This window comes from Festucalex cinctus, chromosome 14, assembly GCF_051991245.1.
Source record: "Festucalex cinctus isolate MCC-2025b chromosome 14, RoL_Fcin_1.0, whole genome shotgun sequence".
Classification (NCBI taxonomy): Eukaryota; Metazoa; Chordata; class Actinopteri; order Syngnathiformes; family Syngnathidae; genus Festucalex; species Festucalex cinctus.
Genome location: NC_135424.1, coordinates 3,010,395 through 3,023,415, shown reverse-complemented (window position 1 = coordinate 3,023,415; position 13,021 = coordinate 3,010,395). Strand labels below are relative to the sequence as shown.

Here is a 13,021-nt window from a genome sequence, read left to right as displayed (position 1 = left end):
GTTGTCATGATCTGGAACCGCCAATATCCATTCGGAGTTCAGAGGAATGTTGTAGAAATATGTGTACGAGAACGCACCCTCGAACACGGAAATTTCACTTGCGAAGTCGGAAGAAAAAAAGCACAACGACTTCACCGGCGCGGACTACAACGTGACGTCACTCTGAATGGCAAATCACAATTTACTCGAGTACAAAACCAGATGGCTTTTTTCATTCAGAAATATTCAACATAACTTCACGTAACGCAAGGTACGTGACAGCATGCCGCTATCTCCCTGCATGAAATTGTACGGTGAACTATGAACTTATGAAATAAGATAAAAACAATAAATGAAGCAAAATTGTGAGCAGGTAAGTTTCCTGGAAGTCCAAATGAGTTTTGCTATCCGCTATCCGCCATTTTCGTTGTTTATTTCGCCTCTAACGCGTTCAGGTCGGAACTGGGAAAACAACTCTGATATATCCAACTTCCGACCATCCTCAAATGCTGCATTAGGCCATAAAAATGGCAACACAGTTTCAATAATTCAGTACCAATTTCATTCACAAGCTTTACCAACTGGATGCTAATGCATATAGCATGAGGCTAAATGTATGATGCTAATGATTAGCATGGGATTGACAAAAGTAGCTTAACTCAAAAACGTATAAATACGTTCTATTTTAAATATTATATTTGGCTTTGATGCAGCCTCTGAACTGAAGAGAATGCTTGAAGTAATGGTAGTTATTACCAAATCGGCCAGCAGATGGCAGCAGAGTATAAGAGATCAAAAAGCTCTTTTTCCCCACTATTTTAAACAGATTTGTGAATAATGATGAAACTTAGCCATATTCTAATGCTAATTGATGCAAAATGGAAACCGATAGAAATATGATTTTTTTTTTCCTGATGAAAGAAGAGGCTCTAATCTTTCTTTTGGTAGATTGCATGTTTTTATAGCAATAGGACACAATATTCTATGGGCCTTGCAAAATCAGTCAAAATCCAGTAAAACATGAAAAATGTCCTGGGAGTGAATGAGTTAAGAGCAAAATGTCTCATGTTCATTTTCTATATGTCAGGTGTCTCGATATGGTGAACACGGTATTATATATCAGTTTTAGAGTTTGTGTTGGCGTCTTGAACGCCGTCTTGACATGATATCCTGTTGGGCAGAAAGGTTTTCGAGATGAGAACAACGGATTAAGTCCAGCTTTGGAGGTTCCACTGGATCTAAAAATAGTCGAGCGAAAGTCATCGGAAAATCTTGACCTCCGGTGGCTCCCCCAACCTGGAATTAGAGCCGAATCTTGGAACTCGTGGTCCGCATGAGCTGCCGAGCTTTGGAGGAGAGGCCATCGTGTTTACTCTTCTCGCTCAATATCACGCTTGGTCCCAGTCTGCCCTTGGCACCGCCATATAAGGCCATGACGCTTTGCGCTGCGCTGGCGGTGGACGGAGCATCGCGTCCATAAAGAACATCCCCGCTCTGAATTATGACAGCCAGCCGAGCGTGTTGTTACATTGTTCCCCTAATGTCATGATTGATGCATCCCCCTCCGAAGGCCGCCGTTTCTATTTTTGCGTGCCCGCGCACAAATTGAAACGTCCTGCTCCGAGATGATTAGATTAATAAATAAAGGATTGGGGTTTATTTATTTAGGTCTTTTCCTTTCTTTCAGGATAACTCCCAGAGTCTTTTGTCCTACGTGGTTGCTTACTATCTGAGGCACTTTGATGAGGTATGTTTTCATTTCTGTTTATTTGAATCGCTTTTCCGTTCGGCTCTGATTCCCTCAGAAATCCTTCCAGAGCCCTCTTTTCATCTCCTCTCTCGCCAGAGGATACAATGACTTATCCTTTATCAAATTATTTATTTTTCTTTTGCGTATATACGGCAAAGTGAAATCTCTCCTCCTCCTCCTCCGGCTGACTGGCGATTTTCTGTCTGCGTTTCACTCTTCATCTCTCGGCCTGGGTTCGTTCAAACTGGTCGTCCGTCCGCTGGCACGGCATCTAACGAGGCGCTGGTGTAAATAATTAGTTTTCGCCAGATGAGATGAACTCGGGCCCCCCGAGCGCTGCTTGCCAAAATCAACCTGCATTACATGCTCGCAGCACTCATAATGGCCTTGGAGCGACAGTGATGGAGAGGATTGTGATGATTTTTTTTTTTTTTTTTTTTTTTTTTTGCCCTGCTTAAACGCTCCTAAATGTGTTGTAAAATCCAACAGATTTCTTTGAATTGTTCAAAAGTACACAATGGCCACTTACTGTAAGACATACGCATCAATCTGTGTGCTTGTCCAGAATGCTGGTCGAGAAGCGTGCGCCTACCCTCTACCCGAGCCGCACGACCTCTTCCAGGCCTCCCAGATGAAGTTCGAGGACTTTGAAAAGGATCTGCGCAAGCTACGGAGGGACCTGACCGGTAAGCTCGCACGGCAAATAGGTTGGGGTGGATGTTGGGTGTAACCTGAACCGCACTACCGTGAGTGTTAAATTGACCACGCCCTCATTTCCGGTGAAGGAGGAAACGTTCCAATTTTCCAGCGCGCTGTCGACTTTTCAATAGCGATACATCCAGTTGTCAGGGTGGCGTGGCTCAGTGGTAGAGTAGTCGTCTCGCATCCCTTAGAGCAGTGGTGTCAAACATAGGGCCCGTGGGCCGTATCAGGCCCGCATAGCAGTTTAACCCGGCCCGCGAGACGACTTTATAAAGTAAAATAAAAATAAAAAATTGTAATGCCGGACCAAATAATCAGCCAGCCACAATCAAATATATAAATTTGTAATTTCACAAGCAGTCCTCAGATGAGTAATCTAACTTGTACACAGAATCGCCCTGGTAGTCATTATTTTAACCAATCACTGCTCAGCTTGTGAATGTCACATGACCAAACCTAAAAAACAGGTGAGCTGCGATTGGTTACCCGAGCCCTTGTGATGTCATTTTCAGTCGACAGCAAGTTGCAACAATGTGTTTTTAAAGGTCCTAATCGTACATCAAAAATAATGAAAATATCAAATTTATTGTAGGCAAAATATTAATGTTTGACTGCCAAAAATGGCTAAATAAGTCAAGTATCCCTGAAAGTGTGGAAAAAACTTAACTTGACCCTGAGGTGTTATTTGTTTATGGGGCAACGCGTGAGGAAACATGCGGACGCATGAATTATGCATGAGGCCTTGAACATAACTTCTCGCGCGGAAACGGAAACTAATTTTCTCGAAAGGCGAGCATGCTCCGGCCGCGCTCGGATTGGCGGAGGTGTGTCAGCTGCGAGATAACATCTGGTTGCTGTCGAGACGGCAAGCAGAAACAGATGTGGGCGCTTCAGGACGAGACCCCCGTGGGCTCGGCGGAGCTCCTCGTGAAATTGAGATCAGCATACATAACTTTACACGACTTTCACCCAGTGTAAATGAGTTCAATATTTGATAGGAAGATTTGAGAATTTAGTTCATAGGGTCCTACTGCAAAGATTTCAAATAAAATCCAAAATGTTTGTGATGATCATGTTTCTCTCACGTAGCTAAACCAAATAATTATAACCAGAATATTAGAAAATTAGCAGGCCCACTGATAAGTTGTTCACATAGCTGGTAGCCTAAAATACACCATACTTTTCATCTAAAATTAATTAATTAAGTAATTTTTGATTAACACCCCCCACCACCACCACCACCACCACACACAGCAAGAAGAAAATATTTCCCACCCAACCACCATCTCTCCACTGTTACTCTAAAAGGTAGACTTATAGACTCTATAACACTGTTGTAAGTACTCCTCACTACTGCCACCTACTGTAGTGGATGCGCAATTGCACTTTATTCTATTAGGCCTATAGCAAAAAAATAAAATAAAATAAAAATAAAAAATAAAAAACAGTTTGGGAAGGACTATCTAACCCGAAAATCTGAAACAAACAAATTGTCATGGGTGTTTATTTAGACTTAGACTTAGACTTGACTTTATTGATCCCTTTGGGATGGCTCCCTCTGGGAAATTTACATGTCCAGCAGCAATGAGAACAGATAATAAAATAAAAAATAATTCAATCAATCAATAAATATGGTTATTACACCAGACATTGAATTAATAATAATAATAATTATAAAATAAAAAAATTTAAAATAAAACTTCAATCATTAAATAAGGTTATTACACCAGATTGAATTAATAATTCAATCAATCAATAAATTCCATCCATCCATCCATTTTCTTGACCGCTTATTCCTCACAAGGTTTGCAGGGGGTGCTGGAGCCTATCTCAGCTGGCTGTGGGCAGTACACCCTGGACTGGTTGCCAGCCAATCGCAGGTTGTTTTTTTTTCTCGGGATAGAGAACTACATTACATCATATTGAGACATGCTTCATGTAGCATTATCAAAATATTAACCACAGGCCCATATTTAGCTTTGTGGTTTCATGTAGCAGACATAACCTAACACATTTTCATCTGAAACCCGACATTCTTTACGGGATATGAAAACAATTCTCATAGTATTGTGCACTACGCTATACTCACATTGGATGCGTAATACAAATCATTGCTAATCTCGTTGCTAAACAAAAACATATTATGTTTGCAGTCACGTGGTTAGCTTAGCATTTAGCTGACTTTCATGTAGCTCATGATCACCCTGTGATTGACCCCCCCTCCTCGACCTCATTTCTCAACCAGTTATAGAAATTGGATGGATGGATAATCTGGGATTTTGATTGACCTTCAAATGGGACGATTTGAGATGCATTAATCTGACATCATCATCATCAATGGAGGCAAAAAGCAATGAATGTATTGTGTTTCTCAGCCATGTTGTTGTTTTTCTTTTATAGCCGTCTTGCAATATCAAAGTGTCCGATTAAATTGTTCACTGCGGGGTTGGGGGGCATTTTCATGGCATCTAGAGATTTCTGTAATATGCTATTTAGTTTTATCTTAATATATAGCTCTAAATTCATTTTGCTTTTGGCAACAGCACCTCTCTTCATGTCTGAGGCAATTATTTTATTTTATTTTTTTTACAAAAGGAGATAACTTCCAAATGTTCCATCAAGAAACGGATGGAAAACCCATTTGATTGATTGATCAAGATCTCTGGAAGCAAACGTGCTGCTTGGCTTGCGCTTTGACAAGGAAGTGAAGAGACCTAACGAATGTGGCTGTTGGGAAATGGCTCGTTTCTCTTTCTCGAAGCACTCGGCAGCACTTTCCAACGACTGATATGTCCGCCGGCGCTTACAAAATGTATTTTTGTGCAAATATTAAAGTGTGAGATTGTCTCCGTCATCAATTCCCCAAACCAGGTTTGGTCCCCAGGATGTTTTATGCGCTTTAACTGTTAAACTAATCAACGTGTGTTATACGCTTTGCCAGATAACTTTTTTTTTTTTTTTTTTTTTTTTTTTTTTTTTTTTTTTTTTTAAATGTCGTAATTTGTAAGTCATGAAGATTGAATCGCTCGCAGCGGGGTTCGGAGAATGAGCATGTCTGGTACCCCCTCCGGACGGCGTTGTCCCGAACTACCCGCACATAAAAACGTCATCACCTGCTCTACCTGCGGAGATCTTGGTGACCTAACGTCTGCTGAGTTCTCTAACAGACGTCGACTTTCCAAATGGGAGGCTGGGGGGTGTTCCGATAAGCGCTAAAATGACCTTTCGGCCCCGTGAGGGGAGGCGACATATGCTTTCTAAATTTCATACACGAAGGCCTCTTCGGCCTTGTTGACGTTGGGTATCGGTTCGAGCAGTGGTGTCCAAACGGGAGCCCGGGGGCCATTTGCGGCCCACCGTCCACTTTTTTTAAACTAAAAATGACATTTGACACTGCCTGCAAGGCTCGTTATAAGATACAGTTGAGAGTACAGTGATCCCTTGTTTTTCGCTGGGGTTAGGTTCCAAAAAATACCCGCAATAAATGAAATCCACGAAGTGGTTAGCTTTATGTTTTACATTCATTATAATTGTTTAAAGGCTCTAAAACCCCTCACCACACAGTTTATACACTTTTCTCATCGAGGCATTTACATTTTCTCACATTTCTCTCGTTTATACATTCTCAATTGTCAAACCTTCATAAATTTTATAAAATAGGGACATACTATAAAAAAACAAAAAAAAAAACATGCATGCAAATTTGCACTAAAAAAAATCTGAACCGCGTTATAGGCGCTGTATTCAAAGGTAAAATAAGTAAAATAAGAATCAAACTTTCTGCTCGGTATTGATTTATAATCAAATCGCATAAATTATTATCAATAAACTGTTTAAACAATCGTCATCAATCCACAGTTTGCGCTCGTTTTGGTTCTGAATATGAAGATTGGGCTTCAGCTGCTACTAGAAAACAATAGATCATTTCTTGCATGATTGATTGATTGATTTGAGCATATTTTAATGCATTTAAAAAACACTTTTACCGTGGCCCTTGCATCCTATTATCTGTATATGGCCCTCAAACAAAAAAAAATATTTGCTTAAAAGCAAGGGTTATGCTGGTAAACACGTTTTGGTGCAAGTTTCTAAATCAAAAAATGACTGTTTCTTTCCCGAATTGGCTGTCGTTTTTGAGGTATCCCATATTTCTGTTAGGGAAAAAAAAAAAAAGTGCTAAGAATGCACGTTATGACATCGGTATTCACTTTATGCAAAAACCTTTCGAGCATGTATTAGTATTTTGTTGCCTGCACTGCATCCAGGGTCATAAAGTCTTGAGGGGAAAAAAAAAAATAAAATCCAAAGTGTAACCTGTGGTGACGTTCTGCGTATCTTCACGTGGTGATCACATCCTTTTTCCTTTCAGTGTGCTCCAGAGAGACGGAGAAAGTATGCAAGCTGTCCTCGGAAGACAACCTGCAGCCTTTCAAGGACAAGATGGATGCGTTTGTTAGCCAAGGTGAGTTATTCGCACTGTGTCACATCTTGGACATTCTGGCAATGTGTATCTGTACAGCAAGTTGAATAAATGTATGGAATACAGTACATATTCCAGCTTTATTCTCCCTCAAAAACGTGCACGTTCAGTTTAACAAAGACTCTAAATTGTCCTTAGCTGTGAGTGTGAATGTCTGTCTCTAAATGAGGCACATCAATTATGCGTAAAATGGAAATCCTACAAAGAACATGCAAGGTGAGACACCATAACCTTGAGGCAAATCAAACTGCCCAAGACCTACAAAAAAAGTCTTTTGAGAGTAATACCCTAAACCAAACAGGAAGTCCAATTTTTGCCCTTTCCTAAGAGGTCATATTAAAATAAATAAATAAATAAATAAATGAATAAATAAAAAACTCTTGGAAAATGTATCTGATCATCGTCAAACTCTGGGTGTTTGTTTAAAGCTGCTCTCCGATTAACAGCTTTTAAGCGATTAACCAAAAATATCTTTATAATAGCCTTTTTATTTGACGATTTATGACTGAAACACAAACTTCTAATTAGTAGATGAACATATTAGCTGTTCAAAGTGGGTACTCCTGCAAGCCTCTGGCCAATAGTTTTCACACTTTTATCTAGCTAGCTAGCTAGCTAGATAGCTGGCCAGCTAGGTAGCTAGCTAGCTAGCTAGCTAGATAACTAATCTATCGATTATCAATCATTTAATCGACATCAGTTTCATTTTAATTTTGCATTACTGTATTTAAAAAGCATTTTTTTCCTTGATTACGGTTTATTTCTTACTTTGTATTCGTATGGTTATTTAAAAAAAAAAAGAAGAAAAAAAAAAAAAAGAAGCGACACTACTCTAAATGTGACCCGCAATAGTGTTGGCAACCAGGGTGCAGTTGATAGGCTGTAACTCAACCTTGACCCCCAATGAGAATAAGCACTATAAACAAACGGATGGGTAAATCTAGGTGGCAAAATATTAGAAAGTCTTCAGTAAGATGTAGTTATAATTGTACACTAAAAAGCAGAAAAGAAGTCTGTCACTTGTTGAACTCTTCTCCGTCTATCTCTGCACCGATGGAAATCAAATAAACCTTGACAATGAGATGCTTACCAAAAGTGTTGTTAAATGATGATGATGAGGAATTGATGCGCACTTCCTCTTTCAATGTCCTTCACAATTACATTACCCGGCTGACAACGTTGTATGAAAGTAGTTGAATTTATGCCGTTTCACACTTCTAATGTACACCATCATTTGAATAATGTGTACGTCATAACCAGTAGAATCCATCTTCCAAAAAGCAGCTTGTTGACTTGGTGTCACATTTCAGATGTCAACAGCCCCACACCGAAAGTGGTTTTTCATCGCCTCGGTCTCACATGGTTTCGCTTCAATAAAACTGACCCAGTATCTCACTGAGGAATCAAAGATTAGAGCAAAAGTCCAAAAACTGAAAACAGATTTTATTTTTTAAAATATTATTATTTCCCTCGCCCTCCCCATGTCACTCCAAACCCACCATCAGATGTGTTGTCAGCCTGACAAAAACAACCAACTTCAAATATTTACTGGAGCATGCGATGTACTCGTACAAATACAAAACGTCTTCATGTGTCTGTGTAAGCGAGCCACAAACTTGACCTGAAAAGCCAGAGTTCATCCGCAGATCAACAACGGACATCCTGATTGAGTTAATACTTGAGAAATTTGACAGCTTCATCTTAATATTCAATTCTTCTGCGGTTCATCCCTAAAACAAAAAGATGCTTGACTAATTTATCCAATGAAATTGAAACTGAGAGGGAAAAAAAGTGGTATAGTCGAGTCCATTTTTGTCCCCCAAGGTACAATCTACACTAATGCACCCCAGATATTGAATTAGCTTGCTCATTAGCTGTGTTCCAATTCAAGGTGCACACTTTGGAGGGTCCATTCTACATTCTACATTCTACATTCAGAAGCACCTCCAAAAGTTGTGTTGTGGCATGGTCAAATTTTAGGGAGAGTTCTTGATTATATCGCCTGTTAAACTTTAAATCTCAGCGCTAGGTGGCTACATGATGGGCAAGAAGTGGCGCAAGCTAGCAGCTAGGCTAAAAACATCCCCTAGTTATGATGCTTACTGTCTAATAATTGCTCATTTTCATACACTTCTTTTACAATTTTGGCTTTTGCGCTGCTTTGAAATGAAATTACAGACCTCAAGGTCGGTATTTGTGGAGAAATCTCAAAAAGGGCAAAAAATGTCCAACTGTCCAATATCGTCCATATCTCGAGATTGATCCTGCCGACATGCGGACCCTTTTGCCGGAGCGGGTCACATTTGTATTTATTATTTTACCCCCGTCCAAATGTAAGTTTCATTCTATTTAGAGTGGGACCGAATAGATTAAATTTAGAGTAAAATTTGCCTCTACAGAATATACTGTGCATAGCGACAGCCAGACATACCACTGACATGAAACTGCAGGCTTACAAATCGAAATGCTGAAGAATTGAGAAAACTGTTTTTTGCACAATTGAATATACAGCAGCAGCAGCAAAACATGACTCCACATTGTTTACTGTGTGTTTTTACATCACAATAAATGTATTTGCCTTCCGTTGGCTTTGACCCAGGCTACATTTAACTGACTGTGACCAATCCCTCGGAAGGAACATGCCACAGGCTTCGCACCGGCTGCTTTTGTATTCAAATGAGGAAGTATAACGCGGAGCATATGTGGCTCGGCGGTAAAGCTCGCTGTCCGATTTTTCGAAAAAGGAAGTCTGCACATGAAAGCTCCTGGCGCCCTCCTTTACTCCCCCACCCACCCCTCGCTCCTCTCCGACCCTCTCTCGTGCGCTCCCTTTTCTGGGTTGTGGAGCGAAATGTGGGAGCTCCCGCTTTGATTCACATGACAAGATTTTTCCTCTGAGAGACGATTGCGAGCGTGGAAGTTTGACTCGCATGGCTCCAGACGGGTTTCTTGGGGTTCCGCCACTGTGGCGGTAGAAAAGGGGAGGGTGGGGAAGAAAACTCAAAACAAAACAAGAAATGAGCCAAATGTCATGTTTTTTTGTTTTTTTGTCCGCTAATCTCCAAAAGGCCCGAGGGTTAAACGGTTTCTGGCTCCATAGTTTTAAAACCGCTTTTGTTTGTTTTCTGACCATGAAACTAACCACAGAATAACATTGGAAATGGACATGTTGGAAATCCGTTGTTTGGTCTCGCTCCATTTTTGCCGCTCGCTTCACAAACTCTCTCGCCGCTCTTTGATGCTCAGTCATCGGGCCTTGTCGGATAATGTGTTTCTGATAGACATCCAGATTACCAGAGGATGGGATTGCAATCCATTCTCCCCAATTCTTCTATAAACAGTCATGAGATGTTATTTGATGTTTCGTTTGCCGTATTATTACTAAAATAAACTGTTACGTTACTGTCATATCGCTGTCCAAGAGAAAACCATGTACATGCTTTGTCAGTTTAGTTATGCCTGGAACGCAGATTTTTCTGGTTGTTTTCTGGCTAATAATAAAATCACAGAATGTGGGGATACTTGCTTTTCATCAGACAGTTTCGATCGTGTTTTATTTAGGTCGCATTTGAGTTGGAACCTTCGCAGTTGGAGAGGTGGCAATCCAGGATGAGAAAGTAAAAACCCTGCCACAGTTAGGCTTTAGCCCCAGGTGCTAGCTAGCGAGCTCCCAAGCTAGCTCCCCGGGTGCTCGGTTACCTGCTAGGGAGCTAGCACAAGGGGCTAAAGCCAAACTGTGACGGGGTTTTTACTTTCTGGACCTGGATTCCCACCTCTGCTTAAAGGCGGGATAGTCCGTCAGCCAAGGACACGTATCGACAAACCTCCATTCACAACTATAGATAATTTAGTTTCTTTAGTCTGCAAGTAAACTCAGCCTGGTGGGGGGCAAGGAAAGCCTTGTGAGCCTCCAGGTTTAACAAACCACTGCCCGGATCTTCAATCTGCAGTCTAATCTGCATCAAATTTTATCTTTCTTAACTGGTCAAATGTTTACTTTCACCATCGCCTTTCAATGCTCCAATTATAGCTAGCTTTTCGAGAGTATTGTTTCGTCAAATCAAGAACCCAATTGATAGCGGACGGATGTTACAACTCTCATTAATGTTCATCATGTGTGTTATTACTTCATTACTTCTCTCAAGGACCAAAACAACTTCCCGATATCAAGCCTCGTGAATATTGTTTACAGATTGATCATAATATATTGACGAGCTGTCATCCGCCAGGAATGGGACTGTGGTGGGCTGATGGGTGATTTAGCACCGTGGAATTGCGTCGTTCCCGGTGGGTTTCTCCAAGATCTTTTAGATGCTGCTCTGGCTTCAATTACACATCGCAAGCCGATATTCCCCGGGATAAGAGCTGAACATATATTTGCGCCAGGAAAGATTATCTGTTCTATCTGCTGTCATGTCGACCTCGCAGAAAAAAAAAGAACCCGTGAGGAGACGTGACTTTAGGACATGGCTGATCATTGACAGCTTAATGCAGCTTTAGCGTACATTTATTGACCGCGAGGGGCCTGAGAAGACGACTGGCTCCCTCTTTGACAATTATTCGGCAGCACCATCGACAGTATGGACCAAAAGGGGGGAAACATACCTCTGGATCGAATGCGCCGTTGCTCTTATTCTATTTGAAAACAAAACAGGCAGCCGGCGGATCAGAGATGAGATAAGTTAACCTACATCGAGCCAGGCTGTCACACTTCACCGCCATTCCAAGTGACCCCGATGGCCGCTGAGATTACGACTGCTTGAAATTTTGACTAGTGCAGCAGTGCCGAATCTTTTTTACTTTTCGTGCAGCAGTGAGGGTTATCAAAATTAGAGCATTAACTCTGGAGATTTCAGGGTTTTTCCTGTGTACACTAGGTTGACCCCCTTCTAAGAATCCATCCATCCATCCATCTTCTTCCACTTATCCGAGGTCGGGTCGCGGGGGGCAGCAGTTTTAGGAGGGAAACCCAGACTTCCCTCTCCCCAGCCACTTCAACCAGCTCCTCCGGCGGGATCCCAAGGTGTTCCCAGGCCAGCCGAAAGACATAGCCTCTCCAGCATGTCCTGGTTCGTCCCCGGGGCTTCCCGCCAGTGGGACATGCCCGGGACACCTCCCCAGGGAGGAGGCATCTGAACCAGATGCCCGAGCCACCTCAGCTGGCTCCTCTCAACGCGGAGGAGCAGTGGCTCGACTGAGTCCCTCCCGGATGCTTCTCACCCTATCTCTATAAGGTCACCCTGCGGAGGAAACTCATTTCGGCCGCTTGTATCCGGGATCTTGTTCTTGCGATCACGACCCACAGCTCGTGACCATAGGTGAGGGTTGGAACGTAGATCGACCGGTAAATCGAGAGCTTCGCCTTTTGGCTCAGCTCTTTTTTCACCACGACGGACCGATACAGAGTCCGCAGAGTGGTTCTAAGAATTGACACAATAGATTTTCTTCAGTCTCCAACAGGTCCTGGTTGGGGGACTGTCGAGATAAATGGACACAGTCATGTGCTAATCTTGAATTTCCTCACACTCCTGTTCCATCTTCGCACTGGCGACCACCACACAGCCATCCATCTCCATTGGGAGGCAACTGCACAAAGAGCCACTTGTGCTGCACCCCGTAAGAATCATTTGTCAGCCGCTCGGTGGCACTCCGGCGACCGCGAAGACGACTGTTGGTTTAACGGTGGCAGGCGGGAACGCTTCGTGTACATACAAGTCGGCCTGTCGGTGATCTCATCCCTGCTCGCATTCCTCTCATTTTCCCCACAAAATGTTTTTTCTTGTTTTCTCTCTCTCTCTTTCAGCCAAAAGTGAGCTGGAAACGCAGGAGAAACAACTGGCAGAGACTCAAACCACGTAAGCCCTTGAACTTTCTTTCCTGGTATTTTTTTCCCCGCAGATTCTTCACCTCTCCGGTAGGTGGATTCCTCTTATTCCATCTCACAGGTTACATAAGGCCTGCTCTTGTGCGTCAAAGTCCTGATTTGTGAGTTTGGAAGTAAAAGCAACACGGGATGATAAATCCAACAAAGCCTTAAATGCCATATTCACAGAGGTACATAATCTTGCCGCTTTGTCAATATTTAGGGCTTCTGGTTCCCTGGGTTATAA

General features: G+C 42.1%; 1 protein-coding gene across 1 annotated transcript in view; it reads left to right on the top strand.

Moving 5' to 3' along the window:
• fmn2a (formin 2a) overlaps positions 1–13,021 on the top strand; it is a 46,413-nt gene that overhangs the window by 24,418 nt on the left and 8,974 nt on the right. Inside the window, exons 12-15 of the mRNA XM_077496238.1 lie at positions 1,667–1,726; positions 2,295–2,415; positions 6,801–6,893; positions 12,715–12,766. Of these exons, the coding sequence (XP_077352364.1) occupies positions 1,667–1,726; positions 2,295–2,415; positions 6,801–6,893; positions 12,715–12,766 (326 nt within the window). The remainder of the gene's footprint in view (positions 1–1,666; positions 1,727–2,294; positions 2,416–6,800; positions 6,894–12,714; positions 12,767–13,021) is intronic.